General features: G+C 33.5%; 1 protein-coding gene across 6 annotated transcripts; it reads right to left on the reverse strand.

Annotated features, from left to right (window-relative positions):
• Window positions 1-538: 538 nt before the first annotated feature.
• Window positions 539-19608, reverse strand: Usp7 (Ubiquitin-specific protease 7). 6 transcript variants are annotated; one of them, XM_018455971.1, is made up of 19 exons: window positions 17979-19608; window positions 16063-16161; window positions 15561-15836; window positions 15315-15433; window positions 13970-14104; window positions 13697-13891; window positions 13070-13241; window positions 12797-12989; window positions 11869-12022; window positions 11305-11499; window positions 8339-8560; window positions 7535-7829; window positions 5519-5738; window positions 5230-5397; window positions 4586-5090; window positions 4443-4514; window positions 4279-4375; window positions 3847-4147; window positions 539-2441 (listed from the first exon to the last, which is right to left on the reverse strand). In XM_018455971.1, exons 1-18 carry the CDS (start codon window positions 18514-18516, stop codon window positions 4023-4025), a joined length of 3780 nt encoding a protein of 1259 aa, XP_018311473.1. In that variant the 5' UTR covers window positions 18517-19608; the 3' UTR covers window positions 539-2441; window positions 3847-4022. The 6 variants fall into 6 exon arrangements, with proteins under 6 accessions (XP_018311473.1, XP_018311451.1, XP_018311487.1 ...); XM_018455949.1 differs by having other exon boundaries at window positions 4279-4381; window positions 17979-19607; XM_018455985.1 differs by having other exon boundaries at window positions 3847-4126; window positions 17979-19606.
• Window positions 19609-21745: the final 2137 nt, after the last annotated feature.

Consider the following 21745-nt stretch of genomic DNA (forward strand, 5'->3'; position numbering starts at 1 on the left):
TAAGGCTCCTGAGTAGTCACGTTAATTTTTATTACGTGCCATTCGTAAATAAAAATAATTTGGATAAAACAAAATGACGAGATTGTATTAAAATTGTAAAAATGAACAAAAACTATGCTTATTCCTCCTGGCAGTCAGTAAATAATCGTAAAAAGTGATAAAAGTACTTTTATTCAATACGCCCTGTTTTCACTTATGCCTTTTGCCCTTTTCACTTTTATCACTTTTTACGATTATTTATTGACTGTCGGGGGGGGGGGGGGGGTAAAAGGATAAAGATAGCTTTCGTCCATTTTTACAATTGTTTTAAAGCGATCTCATGTCGTTTTATCCAAATTGTCTTTATTTACAAATGCACGTAATAAAAATTAATGCGTTATTTCTTGCTTTTGACGTCACGGTTTAATATAGATTACTCAGGAGTTTTAATTACTTCTTTTGTTGCCACATTATTACGTTCGAACTATTTTTTGTGTTTTTTCGTGATTAACGTACTATCTAATCGACAATGTAAACGAAGTTTTTATCAAAGGATCTCTTCTAGCTAAGAAACAATGACGTGTTCAATTGTATTGCTTTTTATTATTATTCTCCTTTATGTATACCTGCATCGCATTTAATTAGTTTCGCCTCCTTAGAAATGAACTATCAAATATTCAGATTTACAATCGCAGTGTTGAGCAGTTTTCTTTATAAGATCAGCTCTACAAAACGCAAAAGTATCTGGTGTATAACCTATTATTATATAGCGGTCGTATGCTGGATTGTCCCGGCTTTTCTTCTTCTCGTGCCACTTCTCGTTACAACCCCCGGTGCTGTCGACAATACAATTAATGTAAACTTAAATACGGCCTCATTTAGATAGATCTAACATGATTTCCTTTCTTTCTTTTCCACTTGCAAAGTGTACTTCTTTGTCGTCGACTGTTGTCTCGTGTGCCAGCTTCGACTTCAGGATAGCCGTTAGCAATAATCTCAGAGGAACCTAACAACGAAACATACATGCACGCACGTACGCACGCACACACACACGCACACGCACACACAAATATATATGTGTGTGTATGTGTGCATATATAGATATATATGTAAATATTTGAACAATAAAATGCATGATTCATACGTTCATGTTTACAAGAATTTCGGCTAGCATTTTATTTTTCTCTCGCAGATAAAACATCATTATCACCGCTTCCACCGTGAGAGATCTATCGTTAGCGTATACTTTCCAATTGCGATTCGACAGACCCTTTGTAAAGCGATTAATTCCCTTTCGCCTAAAAAAAATAGCGCTAAAAAAAATACAATCAGAACGCGGTTGTAACGATATTATGAACACCAACCTTTAGCATACAAAGATTACTTATATCTCAACTACGTTTGTGGGAAATATCTCTTTAGTTATCAGGTCTATGATGATGCTCTTTACAACTCAATTTGAAATTTGACACGTACGCACACACATACAGTTCCTCTCTTTCTCTCCCCCTCTCTCTTTCTCGCATCCACCTTGACAACACACTTAACAAGCATGCCGCTAAATTATTCTGAATAGATCCAAGTAAACGTACGTGCGTGCGTGCGTGTATGTGTGTGTATATGTATGTATGTGTATATATATATATATATATATACATAGAGTGTTTGTTAAGTTTTAACAAAGCCTCGTGAGCAGGTAGAGCAGATTAAACTGAGTCGAAAATTCCTATATTATTTTACAATTTTCGCAATTCTTTTTTTAATTAACCAGTGAGTAGTAGAGTGTCTACAATCGACACATAAAGCAACTTTAAGATATCTTTAAGAGTTCTTTATGAAATATCCTTAAGATACGTCATAAAAAACTTCGAAAATATCTTAAAGTCTTATGCGTCAATTTTATCCACTTATTCGGCATCTTTAGAAATTAATATCTCGTTAACTATTGCGAAAATTGCAAAATGGTAGAAGACTCAGTTTAGTCCGCTGTAGGCCAGGTGCTCACGAGCGTTTGTCAAAACCGGACACCCTATATATAAAAGTAGCAAAAAAGAAAACACTTGACATTCACAAAACGTTATTTGGAATAGCTTTCTTTAGATACACGATATTGAGATTATGATTAATTAGATACGCTACCGATCAGTCTGTACAGCCACATTAAAATTCTTTTTTACAAAATATTCTGCGTGCGTGCCACGCTCTCGCTTAACTTATGCGTCCAGTCTTCTTCAAAAACCATTGTTACGATTTCTTTCAGTTATATTATATTTTCAAATTTCTTTCAGTTATATTATTATTAATCAATCAGACAGTGCGTCATCACTTCAACGAATTGCCGCGCAAATCCGTTAAAACCTTAGCAGATAATTCATGTTTATGTATATTGGTATACCATTCTCTTACTGCAAATTTTGCTTTCGTATCCCCTCGAAACGATTCCCTTGCGATGTTCTCGTAGTCTGTAATTTAATAATTTAAAAAAAAATATATTCAAAATAGTTTAAACTAATTACGTTTAAATTTACATAATTTAACATATCTCATTATAATGTTATGACCACAGTAAACAGTTCCTCAACTTAAAAAGAAATTTATTAAATAATGTAGAAAGCTCACACAGCATCCTCTTTGACATTCACAATTATGCTATTTCAAATATTCGAGAGCCGGCGTGATCTTTAAATACATGTTGGCTAAGTTAAGTTGATCACAGTAAAGTGTAGAAAATGATAAATAAGGATCCGCAAACGACAGATCTTGCACGAGACGCAGGTTACCTTGTCGTGAGTGCTTCATCGCATGAGATACTTGTGTTATAAATTATAAACATAAGATAAAGAATTAAATCATTAATTTATATGATCAAATAGAAAGAATACTATGATGACTTATTAATTGTATCGTTACTTCCTACGTCACTTCCTAAAAGCGGCAGTATTGCTCACTTTGCTCTAAAATAACAAAAAAAAAAGAAAGAAAAGCCGTGAATATCCATTACAACGATAAGCGTTTGCATCTCTCGAAGAATTTCTTTTCGTTTAGATCTTTCTAAGCTTCATTGGTTTCGATCTCTTACTTCGTACACTGTTATACTTACAAAATTTGTAATTTTAGACGTAAAACATATTATAGAAAATAACACAAATACACTCAAATGCAAAAAAATATTCTAGGATGTTTGAAAGACAATTTAGAAATTTTGTTCGTGCATTTTCTTCTCCATTTTTTAAATAGTGTGACATAAAATAAAATAGTGGCATAATTCTACGTGCTTTGTTTGAAAACACGAAGAAATTTGAGAGAAATTTGATGTGCGTTTCGAATTAAATTAAATAAACTCGATAAATATTAAAATTCGAATAATACCTTTAATGGAAATTAAAAATTTTTATTCTTTTTTTAAATAGAAAATCTACATCTTTCTCTCAAACATCTTGCGAATACAACATAAAAAAAGGAACGATTCTTTCTCGGCGTCACGAATATTAAATATTACATCATGCAGAATATAATACGGCACCTCTTGAGATGTAACGATTACGTACTTCTATATACGATAGGGTATGAACCGGAATTTTAAAGTCTCACTTTCCTAATAAAATTAAAAAAAAAAAAGAAAGAAATTAGTTTATTAGATAATTATCAGACAATAATATTAGATACAATATATACGTGCATTTCGTAATTAAATGTTTTCGGAATCTAGGCGAAAATCCGTACTGAGTGACGCCAAAATAAGCTATTGGGCCATTACGTAAAATCTTTACAAAATCGAATCGAGGAACTATATCATCGCTTTTCCATGATAGCACTGCACACTTCACGATAGTTTCTTAATCCATTGTATACCAATCTTAGATTTACCTTTCGATGTCATTCTTGCAGTATTAAAATTGCATATTTAATCTGGCTGAAGAAACGAATTATGAACGCATTTTTCCAACCTTCAATATATCAGACGTCGCTCTCTTACTATACAGAATCGTATAAATTATTATGAGTGGCTGCCTAATTTAATTTTTTCTTCGTGTGGTGGAAATTTAATTGTAAATCTTAATGGCCTTTTCGAGGTAGTTGATACGAGAGCGCTTCGGCGCTTTGTTGACATGTTCCAGGCCAAGCCAAGGCCTGTGTGGCGATGTGCCTGCATTTAAAAGTGGATAAACTATAAAATTTATTCTTTATTAGCATCGTATCAGCAATACACCATATGTTAAATATAGTGATCATGCGATTTGACGCTTGCTTTACTAGTATACATTTTTAAAGGAAAAGTAAATGCTTCTTTATACTTACTCTGACTGGTGTATCTGGGAAGGAAATCCTCGATTTTGATACAAGAGTCCGGCGAGTCAATAATGAATTGCGGCTTGCCCATTGTCACCACCGCGAACTTAAACTTCAAAGTTTTTTTATGAATTCTCATAAAAGATCAAAAAAGATTAGCTAAGGATGCCTACCTTTTCGAATTCTTTCTCCTGAACCCCTAATTTCTTCAACAATCTATCCTTCATCTTGGGAAAAGGTTCACCCTACAAACACAAGAATTATTGATGCATTCGTGCGTTACATTATGCGTTAATTTAAATAAAACATCACTCACATGCTTGATCTTGAAGAAGAAGGGTATACCGAACGTTGAGAAAACCTCTTTGTGAAAATGTGCAACAGGAACTAGCATTTCACCCTCTGCTAAATTCACTTCGTCAAGTGGTATTTCTTCTATCCTATACAATTTGGTGCCTGATGTGTTTAAGTGATCTAAAGGTGTGTCATCCCCAGGGCCAGGTGATAGTTTGTTGCAAGTCATTTCTAATATCCTTAATTTCCCTGAACCATTTTCTGATAATTCTACTTGCTTCTTAGCCTCCTCAAGTAAATTAGCGACGGTACCATTTTTATTTGGGTAAAGGATCATCTCTTTCTCCTCTTTAAGCGATGGCCCAACCCATATACACTTGAACTGTTTCTTGTTTTCTAGTTCGTTTACCCTAATACTGAGCTGCTGATAAAATAATTTCTTTACTTTCGTTTTGCAGTACGCAACCAGTTCTTTGAGCGTGCCGTCGAATGTACACTTTAAAGGATGGCCGGGAGAATCTTTATAACTGTAAAAAAAATTTCAAAATAAAGCCCTTTTCCCTAAAAACATCTTGAAATAATCAAAATCTTATCGAACATAATTCGATTATTTTCGATATATAGTATTAACAGTATTAAAAGACAAGTAGGAACATTAATTCTTACTTTTGACATTTAAAGAATTGTAAAAGATACGGATCTGTGCCGACTCGTTGCGCTACAGCCTTTGCCATTTGATCATATGTCATTCTCAATGAAAGTTCCATTGTAAAACCTGGATCGTTTGGAATCAATTTATCACAAAATGTTACTTCTACTCTATAGAATAGATCTCTGAAATGTGAATCGCAATAGATTAGTGAGCATGTCATATTGTACTAATAATATTCAAGGACGCAATTCTCGAGATACATTGGCGATAAGAGATAAAAGTGTTAGTATTTGCACTACTTACTTAAAATATTCTCGACATGTTGGAAGTTCGTACATTTCATTGTCCCCTTCCTTTTGAAATACAATGATGTCACCATCCATTAATTCCTCCAGAACTTTTTCCAAAGGTTCCGATAAGTTATCTATTTTCTCAACTAAATTTGGTTTAATTTCTTCATATAAAGCGAGTTCTGTGTCTGGTGGGAATCCGGCGCGTTCATTTAAAATTGGTATGAGCTCCTCTGTAAAATTTATTTTCAGATATACATATGTACAGTATGTTTGGTTTAAGTGTATGCATTCATTGTCAGTTACTTTTTTAAATAAAGTTTACAAAAAAAATTTCGAGTAAACGCCATTTTGTTCAATAAGATATATATATATATATATATGACGATTTTAACAAATTTTAAATTATTTTTAATGAATACTTTCTTATTGGAGATATTTTGTTTTTCTACTCGTACCTACACAACAACTCAAGTGACTAATATCTTATGAACAAATATAAAAAGTCACATTTTACGTTATTGAATTTGTTATAAAACATCTTATACAACTGTGGGGTGTGTGTAATAAAATATATATAGGTATATATTCTTCATTTAAAAAATGTAAACCTATTATTAAAAAAAATTAAATATTTTGTGTCATTTTATAGACCTTAAACAAAAATATTTTTATTAAAAAAAATTTTATCATTCTATTTAAAAAATAATTATATACACAAATAAGTGCAAAACGTCATATTCGATTAAGGCGAATCTTCATGCCTAATAATATTTTTTGCGTGAATTTAAACAATTTTTAGTTCAAGCAATTGTACACTGATTATTCGGTCTCGAAACATAGTCCTAAACTGAAGCCGAAGTAATATCACAAATTAAATTGACGAACAATTTAATATTATTGATGTTAATAAGCATCTTTAAAACACTAAATAACTGTATACACTTAAACCAGACATTGCACATATTTTTTTCGAATAGCACTTAAAATATATACAAGGTGCGGCAGTAATTCTGTCCATTTAAAATATCTCCGCTATTCTTAGAGATATGAAATAATACATTTACTGATAGCATCAAGAAAGGTACAAATATGCTATTAATATTTAAGGGTGGAGGATTTCAAGGTCACCTCCAATTTTTTAAATGAAATTATATGATTTTTTTTTAACATAATACGATTCCTCTAGTTATTCTGCGTATAAAATTATTAATAGCCAGAAGGTATTAAGGTATCAAAAAATTAATAGTTTACGAGATATTTAACATTTTATGCCAGAATAACATGTGCCAGAATAAAGTATCTCGTGTACTATTGATTTTTCTATACTTCTACCTTAATACTTTTATACGCAGAATAATGAGAGGAATTATATTACGTAAAAGTCATATAATTTTATTTAAAAAAAAATTGAGGTGACCTTGAAATTTCCGAAGAGCCTCCACCTATAGAAAAATTATTAATAGCATATTGTTTCCTTCTTGATGCTATACAACTTTAGTAAATATATTATTTCATATCTCTAAGAATAGCGGAGATGTTTCAAGTGGACAGAGTTATTGCCCCAACTTGTATATATAGAGGGTGGTAGTTAATACTTTAAAAAATTTTAAGAGGAAAGTAGGATAATTCCTCATACTAAATAAAAACGAAAATTTCATATGACATTATATATCATATCCGAAACGGCTCAGTTTCAAAGATACAGAGTATCAAAGTTGAGGGAAAAATTTCGTTTTTTCTAAAAATTTCAAACGCACAAGTTATTTTGATGAAACTTTATGTTTTCATTAAAATAATTCAAGTGGTTTTCGAAATTTTTGGAAAAAACAAAATTTTTCCTTCAACTTTGACACGTTGTATCTTTGAAACTAAAGTCATTTCGGACATATGAAATTTTCTTGATTTTCTCTTGCGAGAAATCACCGCTTAAAATCTTTTAGAATACTTAACTACCATCCCGTATAATTTATGTGTATATGTATATAATAAATATATTATTAATAAACATGTTAAAATTTCAACTTACGGACTTTAGCTACAACAGGCATATAATGATGACCGCAGTAATGAATTTTCTTATTTTTGGGGTCGTAGAGTTTAAAAAAGAGTAAAACATCAGTGTCCTTATCAAAAGGCGGTAACGCTGTCATATCAGAGTCTGGAGGTACAAGTTCAACAAAAACGTTCCACGGATTGTGATTTTCCGCACAGTCGATGATAGGCTTTTGAAGATCAGCGTCCGGCTCAATTAGCGTAGGTCTACAGGTTTGATTTGAACGTGTACTGAAGGGCCAAATGCGAATCTGTTCTATTGGATATTTCTGTAGAATAAATTTGATAATATTAAATACCTCTACAATTTTATAGTATAATTAATATAGTATAACAATTCATTCTTTTTTATTGTTATATATAAAATAATAATATAGCATTTAATATCATTTTTAAATTCTGAAATATTAGAAATAAGGGTTGTTTTCAAAATCATTTTTTAAATATCATTTTGCAATATTATTCGAAAATAAAATTTTCTCTATATATATTATTTCTTGTGTTTATACATTTAAACGGGAAATACCAACGTAATCTTTTTAAGTTTTATTACCTACCGTGATAAAAATACAGTCTAATAAATCACCACATAGCCCACAATAGCACGTAAATTACATGGTGCAAAATATTATATCAGTATCAATTTAGTTAGTAAATAAATCATGATGTATACGTATAAGCACAAAATCAGTTTAATATAATTTTTAAATTATATATATTTAACAATATAATGGCGTTCCGGAAAAAAATACCAAGAGAGAAAATGCACATCACTTACCAGACTATCGCTCAGTAGCTCGAGAAACTCGTGCACAGTGGCCTGCTTACGTACGCGAAATACACGATATAAAGCGTGCTCTGGGTCGTAGAGATCATTTCCTTGGTGACCGTCAAAGCTATCCTCGAGAAGGACATTGACGGTCATGTACAAGTATGCCTCCGTTCTTTCCTTTCTTCTTATTTGTTCCAGCCTCTTCTCCTCTTGCAGCCTCTCCACCAGCTAGACCAACAAAATTAAAATTATCCACGTGTGTACTCATTTTGTTCTCATTAATCATTTTTCCTCGACTGTCTTTTTAATTTATGTGATTTGATTCTCTTTTTCTTTTCAGAAAAAGATTATTTCTCTCAGTATCATGCTTTTGAGATTCGAGAACAGACTGTATTCGAAATATCAAAAGAATGACGGTACAATTTCCATTTTTGTAATTTTAATTTTGTTCATCTGCCGCTATATCGACTACCAAGTCAAACAATTACACAATGAAAATTATTTGGCGGTGAGTGATGGTTCCCAGTTATTTCTTGCTGGCTAATAAATATAAGCACACAAGTAAATATACATTATTAGTAATAAATTCGTGACACAAATATGTGCGGTGGATAAATATAAATCGTAGAATAATCTTTCAATTATATATTGCGTTACCACCTCAAAAATATTCAAAATAGATATAATCGCCTGAATATAGAAATAATTAATCTTAGCAAAACACGACAAGGTATCTTAACCATTGTACATGCATATATATATATGTATATATAACACGTATTTATTCAAATACTATAACCACCACCCATGCCAAATAATTATAACAATGTAATGTGTAACTATAGTAGTGTGGAGATGCCTTGTAACTTGGATATCTCTATTACTTGAATCGTGTAAAATAGACAATAGCGGTAAAAATAAATAAAATTAACGCGGTTTCCGGCTGTGAAATTTTCTAGTATTCAACAATTTATTCGTTATTCTTTTTTTTTCTTTATTTTTATATATAAAATAGTGATATAGCATTTAAAGGTATCTCACGATTAAAGCTATTATAAAGTATTTACTCTATCGATGATATTTTAGCGTTCTTTCATCTTTTTTTCTCTCATTTTCTCTCTCCCTCTCTCTCTCTCTAATTATTCATATATAACAACAAATAAATAGATAGTATCTGTCAATGATCATAATTACTATTAACATGGAGAGAATTTAATGAATCAACGACTTGTTTAAGTGATTGCATCTTCTGTTGAAACATGAAGTTCTTACTTTACTCATTATTGTGTATCAACTTTAAATATTAATTGATGAAAACTGCGAGGGTGAGTAATATAAATCACATTGTCTCACTCACTAAACAATCCAGTTAAATAGCAAACACGCTAAAGAAGACATTTCAAGGAAGCTGATGTTTCTGACACAAGTACTACTTATCGATTATTTCTTCTCTTTCTCATATGTATTGCAAACGCTAACGGAACTTGTTAGCTCGAATCGATACTTAGTATATTCTCACTAATAATGTTCTTTTTTCCCTAATTCTCTTATACAATTATTCACACATATCCAATCCTTTCTTGAGATATGTTTGTCATTTTTCATTCACGTTTTCGATATACTACAATACAATGATTAAATTTGTTATATAGTATTATACAATGTTTGTTACAATAAACATTACCAAAATAATCCTAAGGCTCATCAAGATATTAGCCTGACGATCAGACTTTATCCAATTCTGTGGATAGATACTTTTGATAAAAGTGACAAAATGCAACACGCACATTAATTATGGATCTTTCTTTTTAATTTCTTGCGTTATTGATATAAAATTATGAGTTAAGACAAGAATAAATAAAAAAAATCACATAATTCTTATATATGCCTCGAGCGCCCATACTGAAAAAAATCCTCTGTCAAAAAGACGTCTTCGTCAATAAAACAAATCTCTATATAGCATGAATTATACAAATTCATTTGTAATATACACGCATCAATCGCATGTATCGTTTTTTATATCTTGGCCGATTAATCAACTCATTCTTACTTCAAAGCTTACTCGAATTTAACACCACCAAAAAATCAATTCTGATAATGCATGTTTAGGGCCCGGTTTTTCATTTGGTGATTAACCTGATGATAATGTAAAAATTGTATTTTTCTATCTACGATTGATCATTCAACTAATAGTTTTGTAGTGAACTTTTAAAATTATCAGTACAAAACTATTAGTTTAGTGATTAATCATAGAAAAATTTTTTATATTATCACTGAGTGTAGTTAAATATAAATCACAAGTTAATCAGATAACGAAAAATCGGGCCTAAATAGTTTGTACCATGTATTACATTATTTTGAATGCAGTACTGTATTTAGAAATAGACATGATCTATATATTATAATGTTAACATTTACCGGTACAGCAGCCCAAAGCTGAGTATCAATGTAAATCTCTGTTAAGAAAATTCAAAACAAAGTTAGTAACAACTGCTCAAAAACGTACAATAATAGAATATTTTCATTAAATAAACCTTCTAATTTGTACACACATATACAATCTCAAAAATTAAACTATCAATATGTGGTAGCCAAAATATCGCAACGAGGACAGAAAATCGCCTCGATTCTTTTTTTCTCGTATGTATATATATAATTACAATGTGTAATGTGCGAGTCTGACAATTCTATGCTATGAACAAGCCCATAGTAGCTCAATATAACATTGAAACTTCAGGAAGAGTTTAATCGAGAAGCAACGTAAGCAATTTACACTTCCTTACACCTATTTCTCCATCGGCGTTTGTCGGTTAAAAATCATGAATATAGAGATTTGGATTTCGAGGATTTTGAGTGTACGGACGAAGAGTCGCCGTCTCAGTATGAGAGTCTTTAATTGAGTCAGTCGCGTCTTTGTCACGTTCATGGTCGCTCAACTCCTGGGAAAACTCTCTTTGAAGGACGTTTCTGACCTCTTGAGGTATGTCCTCTTCCTTGACCTCTTGCAAAACGTTTTCCAGCTCTGAATTTCTTATGTAAACCAACATATAAGCGTTAGTGCAATGTTTCACAGCCATAGACATGTCCTCGTCTTGACCACCGTAGTTATGTTCAATAGCTTCCTGCTTTGTACATCGTGAGACAACATCGTCATCGAACTTACACCACTGTCACAGAACAGATCGAAAAGTTTCAAGAAGATGTTGCAACATAATAGGACATTTAAATCATATAATTTTTGTTGAAATGTATAAAGAAAATAGTACATATTCTGAGTAATTACAATCATACAATTACAATCAATCTTTTTAAATTTTATCATAAAATAAATACAAAAAATATATGAATGAGGACAAACTAATTTGATTACAATTAAAAAAATAGATTACGATAATTATTGTACCTGTACACATATGTGTATATATAGTTGTACAAGTATAAATCAAAATATATTTAGTAAAAGATTCATGAATATATATTTAATTTATATAATAGATGTTAACATTAAAAATTTAAACATAAAATCTTTTGCTTACTTTGCCATCACCAGCGGGATTAATAAATACAACATAATGTCCTCCATGATTATCGCCACTATGAACCAGAACAGCATGTAATGTGTAATCCGCACTTGTTGTTTCTTTGTTCTGCAGGTATTTTCCAAGACTAATTTTTTCATAAAACTCAAACCTTTAAAAATAAATGTACACAACTATATCTTTATGTCAAAAAATAAAATCAAAGATTTATATTCTTTATCTTTATAGAAAGAATGTTAGAAAGAGACAGACTTCTGCGCAAATAAGTGGTTTTTTTTAAATAAACTTTGATCTAAATATGATAATATTAATAAAAAAATCGAAGTGGATAGGGAACACTTAAAAAACATTAAGCACGAATATAGGATCCAAATTTCATTGTTTTGCTCAATTTTCGAGGTGTTTTCCAAATGCCCCTCATAAACTTTTTAATAATTTTATAGTTTATCGTATCCCCCGAAGGTTAAAATCAACAAAAAAAAACTTTCTTTTACTTATACATCTTTTTGAGAAAAAATTGGCCCTTTTCTAACATCTTCCAAAAAATTAGAGCAAACTTTTGCTCAAAAAGGTATATGTAAAGAAAATAATTTTTTGTAGATTTTGACTTCCTGGAAACAATAAAGTTATTAAAAAATTCATGGTGTTTGGGGAACCTTGAAAATTAAGCAAGAATATTGAAACTTGGATAAATGCACCATGTTCGTACTCAATTTTTGCATATAGTTCCTCAAACACTACGAACTTTTTAATAACTTTATCATATCCAAGAGATCAAAATCTACAAAAAAAACCATTCCTTTTATTACACTTTTTTTTAGCAGAATAATCGGCCCTTTTCAATATCTCTTGTACTTTTTAAAATAAAATCATTATATGATCATTATAATTAAAATAAGCAAGTTAATGAATTTAAATTTCTTACCTGTCATTAAATTTGACTGAACAATCCGTAACTGGGTCATACTGAAAACGCATTAAATGTAGATGTAAAACTGGTGGAAACGATGAAAAAATGACGCCTTTTTCCGCTTCCTGTAATCCGTGTTCTCCTGCATCATATTTATTATCGCCATCAAGACTTTCTGTACTCACATAATCACTAAAAGATTCGTAAACTGAAATATAAAAAATTTATTAGTTTTCTTTGTTACTCAAATATTATAGGTAAAAACATAATGTTAATTTTTATACTCACTGTTTTTCTTGCCCTTTATATTTAACTGTATATCATAAAATGTTTCAACTCTTGTGGATTTGTAGTCTATATTTTTACACTTGATAAAAGAGACCATTTTTCCCTCAAACAATTTTGGCACTGTACCTTCCACGCATGTTCCCTTCATTTTGCTCTCCAACTTATCTAATAGCTGAATTTTCACATGATTAGTTTGTGTATTATATATATATATGTGTGTATGTGCGCGCGCGCGCGCGCGCGTTATGAGCGCTCATATGTACACATATATACAGGGTGTTTTATTTCAATTAAAACAGTCAATTTCTGGAAATAACAAGATTTTAGAGAAAAATATTTCAGAAAAAAGTTGTAAGATTAGAAGGGCGACATAAGAAAATACCATTAATTTGACCTTGACCTGACCTTGATGGCACCATCCAAAGTCAAACTAATGGTACTCTCTTATGATCTCCTTAGAATCTCACAACTTTTGTCTGAAATATTGTTCTCTAAAATCTCGTGATTTCCAGAAATTGGCTGTTTTAATTAAAATGGAACATTCTATATATACAAAAAAATGTATACAATGTTACATACTAAAAATTCAAGTATAAATTTATGCAATAAAATGTTCAATATATTTACCACACGTAGAAATTCCTGCACATCATGTTGCATGAAAGAATCCAGCGTCTCCCATCCAAAACTTTTGGTTAATTTTTTTGTACCGACAGGCTTGTCGGAAAACTGTAACTCATGAAACACCCTTTGTAAAGCTAGTGCAACACTCTTACTTGAATCATCGCTCTCTGTTGGCATTTTGTATACTGCCTTTCGCAACTAAAGAGAGCAAGGATAAATTAATAAAAGAAACGTCAGATAATTTATCATATATCACACAAAAATGCCTTCACCTACTTGATTTGTAAAATAGAGAGTTTGCAATAAAGAATTCATATAACATGTAGCACCCTGATTTTTCAAGCCTACATATCCCGTATGTTTTTTACTGTCCCAACTAACTCCATGAGGTGCATCAGCCACTACATGAACCTAAATTAAACGAAACATTATAAAAATGTAACATAAATATGCAATATGAATCTTATGGAATTATTAGTGTTTTTTAAAATATTAATTATCACATTCATATATAAATGTCATTCAATTTTAAGAAAAACTCCTATAAAGTCAAACATGTTTTTTCTTATAAATTAAAAATTTTATAAATTATAACAAATACTTTAGGACAGTTTAGGAAAAAAAAAATTATAGAAGAAAATTTGGCTTCCTAGTTCTCCATGAAATTAAGTGTCACTTATATATTTGATACTTGTATTAATTCTGTCAAAATTCTGTTTAATATGATATATTTTGTTACAGAAATATATATTTTAAGGCTCCTGAATAGTTACCACAGTCATACTGAATCTTGACATCAGAAGCAAGAAATGACACGTTAATTTTTATTACGTGCCATTTGTAAATAAAGATAATTCAGATAAAATAAAATGAGATTGTTTTAAAACATTTGTAAAAATAGACAAAAACTATGCTCATCCCACCTGACAGTTAGTAATCGTAAAAAGTGATAAAAGGCACTTATAAGTGAAAATAAGTTATGCATACGCATTAAATAAAATGTTTCACACACTTCATGTGCCTTTTATCACCTTTTACAATTACTGACTGTCAGGATAAGGACTGTAAGGATAACTTTCATCTATTATTACAATTCGTCTATTTTTACAATTGTTTTAAAACAATCTCATCATTTTATTTTATCCAAATTGTCTTTATTTACAAATAGCACATAATAAAAATCAACCTGTCATTTTTCGCTTCTGATGATTCAATATGACTGTAATGACTACCCAGGAGTCTTAAAATATAGATATATTTGTAGATATATTTAAAAATTATATAAACATAATTATAATTATAAATTTAATTGCAAAATAAATAATAATAAGTATCTAAATGGCTCAGAAAATTTAAATTTAAAACAAAATCAACAAAGGACAATAAGCTAAGTACAAAGTTAGTGCGCTAAAAAAAAGTATTAAATTGCAATATTTTCTCAAAACGATTCGATTTACATCAAACTATCCTCAATGAATAAAACAACTTACAAATGAATCATAGTTAAATTATATTATTTCGATATAATAACTAGAGTAACAGATAAAAACTAAATAGAAAGAGAAATATTGAAAAAATTAGTACTATTTAAAACATAAGTTAACAAAGATATGCTACAAACCTCAAGAGTAATTGAATCGTCTTTTATGAAACCTCTATCAGGATCTAGAACATCTTGCCATGTCATAAAGTGACTAAAGCCCCAATCATTCTCTTTACTGTAGAAGAGGTGTTGAATTTCTATAAAAATATAACACATTATACTCTGCAAAAAAAGTGTTAATTTCATTCTTATCAGAATTAATTTCAGTCAATATATAATTATTTAATTAATAAATGTATTAAAGAAGAGTGGAATCTCATTTACTTCTGCTAAATGGTTCTTGTCCTTCTTTGCAAGAAAGAAGACGCAGTTCAGCAACAGCGTAACAACTCCAAGATGTGGATTCGCTTTCTCCGTTACATTGAAGGAAAAATCCAAGAGATCTCTGTGGTTGTCTTTCCTGTGTTTGACTTGACCGTGGCATCACCATTATTTTCCATGGTAAATTACGAACATAACATGCAGGGGACAATTGTGAATCCTTCATCTTAGATATATTTTCAACAGTATATCGAAAAGTAGCTTCTGATCGGGCCTCATCTAATATATAGAAAAGAAATATAGAATATTTATGGAATATAATAAAAATAATAAATATATAAAAGTTAATATCAAATAGACAAAAGCAAAATTAAGATTATTTAAAAAGCATAAATTTTGTTTAATTTATTAGACACAGTCACACAAACACATATAATGCAAGATTATCTCCAAAATAATTTAAACAAATAAAATGATATATAAAACATCATCAAATTCATCATACCTTCCTCCATTTCTTGATCCTGAACTATACATGCTAATTCTGGTTCACCATTTATAGGACGGTTGTCAGTTCCGTCTCCCCCACCATCATTTGGGGTTTCTACAAAAATTAATATTTATCTTTTTAGCAGTAGAATAAATCTAATAAACATTTAAAAATAGAAAAACATTTACATACAAAGTAATAAAAATAAGCAGTTTAACTTTATATTTCACAGTAAACTTGATAAACAATAAATGCTTAGAATTTTGTTAAACAATTTGCAATATATATATACCATTTACTTTTATGTATTAAATTATATACTAAAATAAATATATATTTTTACACAACTAACTGCAATATAATTTAATATTGATAGAGAATAATTGATTTACCTAGAGGAACATGGCAATTCTGAAAGATCTTTTCTAAAAAAATATAAAAATTACAATGTATGGAATGACACTTCATGTGGAACGCTTTGATAGCAAATATAACGATTACAGTAGAGTCGAAAGAAAACAAAGAGAAAACAAACGAATTGATCACCAGCTGAACATCATAAAGTTATAAATTGATATTCACATTTTGCAGCAACACTAAGTACAGTTTCTTTCACTCTAAATTTAATATTATATAAATAATATAAAAATACAGAATCACTCGCGCGCTCGCGTCAATTTATCACCAATTTTTATTTATACTGTAAAAAAGGTTGATCAAATATTAACCGTTCAGCAGCCCAGCCGTACATACTACAATAAACTTTATCAGCAATGATTACATTTATATATCCACGAAAATTTCTGATAATGGAATTATGACGTAATGCCTCGTTCTTTATTATCTATCTACAATATTATCTATCTACAATCAGATATATTTAATTTGCCATCAACGCGCGTTATTTTTAAGACTTGTATTTATTGTAGGTAATATTTCACATTACTCACGCAAAAAGAACCACATTTTACTTTTCATATCGAATAAAATAAAATAAGAAAAAAGTCAAAGAATGTCGAATAAAACAATATTACAGTATTGTATGATTTGTGTAACGACATTGTTAACGCGAGCTACGATTCTATACGGTTCTATAATTTATAAGATTTGCCCGACCTTCTTTCGCGAATTGTAAAAAAAAAATGTTTATCTATAAAAAACTAACACATATCTTTTCATTTATTCGTACATAAATATGTACTTGTAATTATTTCCTAATATTCAATGTCAATAATACAAATTATTCTTGTAAATACAAGTCTAAAGTGAAACGAAAGTTCGACGAGCGCTAGTGGCGCTAATTAACATTATAGGAAGCCAATCACGAATGCCCGATATCAAGTCATCGTGCTATCAGAAGCAACGCGCGAAATAAATAAATTGCTTGCTAGGTCGTTCTGTATAGTAATCTGCAGATGTATGAAAAAGCTCTCTTGCACCATGTCTCCTCTAAATATAAAAACGATTTCGCAAACATGCGCTTACGATCTCTTACGATCGGGCGGAAAAAAAAAAGAAAATTCGAAGAAAGTTGGGGAAGAGCTCCGACATAGAAGAGCCCCCCTCTCTCTCTCTCTCGCGTACACATACCATGTACGCGCGCGCGCACACACATACACACATACTCCCTTGTGCGCGCGCTCTCTCTTTCTCTCTCTCTCTCCTCCCCTTCCCTCTCATTCTCTCCTTCCTTCCTCCTTCCTTCCTTATTGAAAGCTCTGGCACTTGCTTCCCAGCAAGGCAAGATGAGAAAGAGAGAGATAGTGATAGATATATGTATACAAAAGTATATATATACATAGCTATAGCTACACACACATATATATGTATATATGTGTGTGTGTGTGTGTGTGGTAAAATAGCTAGAAAGATAGGGTGTAGATGAAAAGATAGATGGACAGATAGATAGATAGATGAAGAGGTGCACTCACCCTCCTGTGTGTCCATCTCTTCGACCTCGTTAACCTGAATGGGTGCGAGGCTGAGCTGCTTGAGGTTCTCCTGATCGTTTACGTGGTTCATCGCGAAGCCGATGTTGATGGTCGTTTTGATGGCGCCGGGTACCTCGGTGACGGCCTCCGCCGTCGAGGTTACGTTGTTCGTGTTAGTCAGTGCCTGCTGCTGTTGCTGATTGTTCTCCGCTGCTAGCTGCGCGGTCGCAAACGGTACGCGATTCCGGTAAGAAGGAGGAGAAGGAGGTGGAGGAGGAGTCGTCGTTTTACCGAGCGCCTTTCGGATCTGTACCGTAGCCAATGAAGTCCGATCCTGTTGTTGAAATTGTTGCTGCTGTTGCGACGGTGGCGACGATTGACGTTGCTGATAATTCGATTGTTGCAACTGCTGTCGCTGTTCCGTTCCTACGATTACCCGGCTACTATCGAAGCCCACGTCGCTACTCGACAGCGACGTCGCTTTACCGCACTCCGACGATAGATGTTTGCTCGCAGTTCGCCCAATTTCTGCGGCCATCAAGTGCCCCCACTCGTACGGGGGACGCCCACAGCATATATTCCACCCTCGTATTATTAAATCGCTAAGTACGCGACTCGAGTACCCGTACTACTCCTTGTACGTACACGTACTCTATACAAGTCTACCTATTCTCTTCGTACGCGCCTCCGAAGTCCGAGTGTCGCCACGACTGCGATCAGTGCGATCGCGGCAATCTTCGTAGTGGTGGCGACGGTAGCAACGGCTTGTGACGTTGTGACGATGTTTGTAGTAGTTGTGATTGCTGCCACTGCTGGCTAGTAGTAGTGGCAGTAGTGCTAGCTAATAACGAGCTGACGACTTGACGAGACAGCGGTGCCAGCGATGGTGTTGGTGATGCTGAATGGTGTTAGTCGAAGCGGCGGCGGCGGCGGCGGTGATGGTGGCGGTCTGGCGGTGGTGGTGGCGGCGGCGGGCAACGACGACGGCCGTCTCGCCTCTCGTTCCGGCGCGGCGCCTCGCGCACCGACCTCCCCCCCTTCCTCCCTGCCGTGCGCGCGCGCAAGATCCCGATCCGTAAAACTGTTTCCGCTGCGCGCTTTACCGGCGCTCAGCGACGAGTCGACGACGACGACGACGCGATCACCGTCGACGGTTGTATACAAGGACGATCGCAAACGACGTTGACAATGTTGCGCGCCGTTACTCACTTCGCGTTCTTTCTCTCCCTCGTACTCTCTCTCTCTCTTTCGCTCCTTTTCCCCCTTTCGCTCTTTCTCTCTCTCTCTACTCAAATATGCTCGTCGTCGCTGCTAGATCTCGATCAGGCTCACTGCCTCACTCTAAATTCTCGACGACTCGCTGTGATATCCGTCTGCGAGCGAACCCACCTGTATCGTTGTTCTCGCAGCAGATTCTTTCTCCTCTTTTTTACTATTTCTCACCTTCCGGCTGGTGAAGCCGGATGTTTATTTCGAATAACACGGACGAATACGCGCGGGCCGATCCCGTACGTCGCGATCGTCGTTCACGGATCTCTCTCTGTCTCGCGAAAATAAACAAAATGGCGGCGACTCGGCTGCACGGTTGCGCCAGGTTGCGCTCACAGATTTCTATATATTACACTAGACTGCTAACTCCCCACACGTTTTCCTTACGTAAAAGTGCTGCCTGCGCGAATTAGATGCGCAGAATAAAGCCCATGGCACATACAAAAACGTAAGGCCGTAAGATGTAATCAGTAAGCGAATTGGCCAATGACGATAGAGACCGTAAGGCCAGTAGCGAATCCAATGTTACGATTTCCTTACTGCTTACGTCTTACGGCCTTACGTTTTTGTATGTGCCATGGGCTTTAGACCGTCACGTGACCGCACACGTACAGAAAAGAGATGCCAATAGGTCATGTGACCAACACCCTCGTGATTGATTCGAGATGTTCGAGAAGTTACGTTCGTAAATTTCCTTAGAGGCCCTGGTCACAGTATAGGTAAGAACAGTAGTTTCACTCTGTGTCGGCACCTTTAATCTGACGCAAACGACCGCCATGATGAAAATTGTGCATGAGCACCTATAAGAGCAAAGAAGAATCGTAGGCCGGAATCAGACAGGCATTATGCGGGGTCTACAATAGAAGTAGCGGTCGTAGGATCTTAAGTCATAGAAAATTGACCAATCACAGTTGATTATTCTTCTCATATTCGACTGTGATTGGTCAATTTTCTACGACTTAAGACCTTACGACTGCTACGACTTCTATTGTAGACCCCGCATTAAAGATTGAGATTGAAGATTGAAAGATTGAAATTTGACCAATCAAAACAATAGGAGCTAAAATTCCTTTGCCCTCATTGGTCAAATTTCAATCTTCGATCTCAATCTTCAATGCGTAGTCTGATTCCGGCTTTAAGGTATCTTTTCATGCTGATACTCGACGCTCATTTTCAGCGTCAAAATAAATCATGGCCGGTATTCATAGTCAGATCTTATTTCAAGACCGTCTTAAGTGATGTCTTAAGATGCTAATACAGCCCTCTGATTGGTTCGTGACATCTCAAGACTGAACTTAAGACGGTCTTGAATATAAGAACTGACTATGAATACCAGCCCATGTGTTCAAAATTGACGCTTGATATTCGTCAATGGGCGCATTCAGCGAACTCAACAGTTGAGTGAGCGCTCGCTGTTATTGGTATATTCTTTTAACTCATCCAATCAGAATTTTAGATCTAGAAGAATACTTCAATAGCAGCGAGCGCTCATTCAACTGTTGAGTCCGCTGAACGCAGCCAATGCATCTTAACTTGTTCAACGTAGAAGAGTCTATCCGGAAACTCTGGAGAGTAGGTTATCGGTCATCGTTGTTCTGACCAATTACCTTTTCGGTTCTAGTTATCATGCAATTTCTACTTCTTTATTATTATTGTGCAATTTCCATTTCTAGTTGTAAACTCTTTCCAATTCTAGTTGTTAGCTTGATTTTAATGTAATGTACTTGTATTAATGTAATCCAATTGTAAATACACACATATATATATATACAAAATTTTTCTTAACGAAATCTTACTCGATTCGCCGAAATCCTTTTTGCGGATGTATATCAATTGGCCACATCATTAATTGGCTAATTTAAAATAATATAATTTCATTGGTGAAGCAGTGAAAAATTACTAGAAACAAGCCGATGTGAGTGGTGTGCGCAATGGAACTGTGTGCATGTACATCGTTCCCAATTATTCCACAGCCTGCGGACCGACACCTGGAATCCCGCTGACCAAGGTTATAATTAGACAACGAAAAATAAGGATGATTGGACGAAATACCATATCGCATGCCGATAATAACGGGACCATGAATCGTAAGTGCATATGTCCCATACACACGCATTCGCGCCCGTCTATTAACTTGATCCTTAGCAATCAACCCTTAAAGCTGGTTCTACATTAGTCGCATTGCAGCGTCGCAAACGTTGCGGTCCAATCAACGTCAAGCTAGCTCGACTCTGATTGGATTGCAACGCTGCGACGCTGCGATGCGATCAATGTAGAACCAGCTTAATGCGTCGTTTACAATATGCGAAGTAAGTTTGGTTTAAGAAGCAAGAGTAAGAAATTGATCAATCACAATCGATTATTCTTTTCATAATCGACTGTGATTGGTCAATTTCTTACTCTTACTTCTTAAACCAAGCTCACTACATGTATTGTAGACGAGCCGGATCTATAATAGGTGTTTTAAGCTTTACGCCGTAATGCGGGGTCTACAATAG

Source organism: Mycetomoellerius zeteki, unplaced genomic scaffold (assembly GCF_001594055.1).
Source record: "Mycetomoellerius zeteki isolate Tzet28-1 unplaced genomic scaffold, Tzet1.0 scaffold113, whole genome shotgun sequence".
Classification (NCBI taxonomy): Eukaryota; Metazoa; Arthropoda; class Insecta; order Hymenoptera; family Formicidae; genus Mycetomoellerius; species Mycetomoellerius zeteki.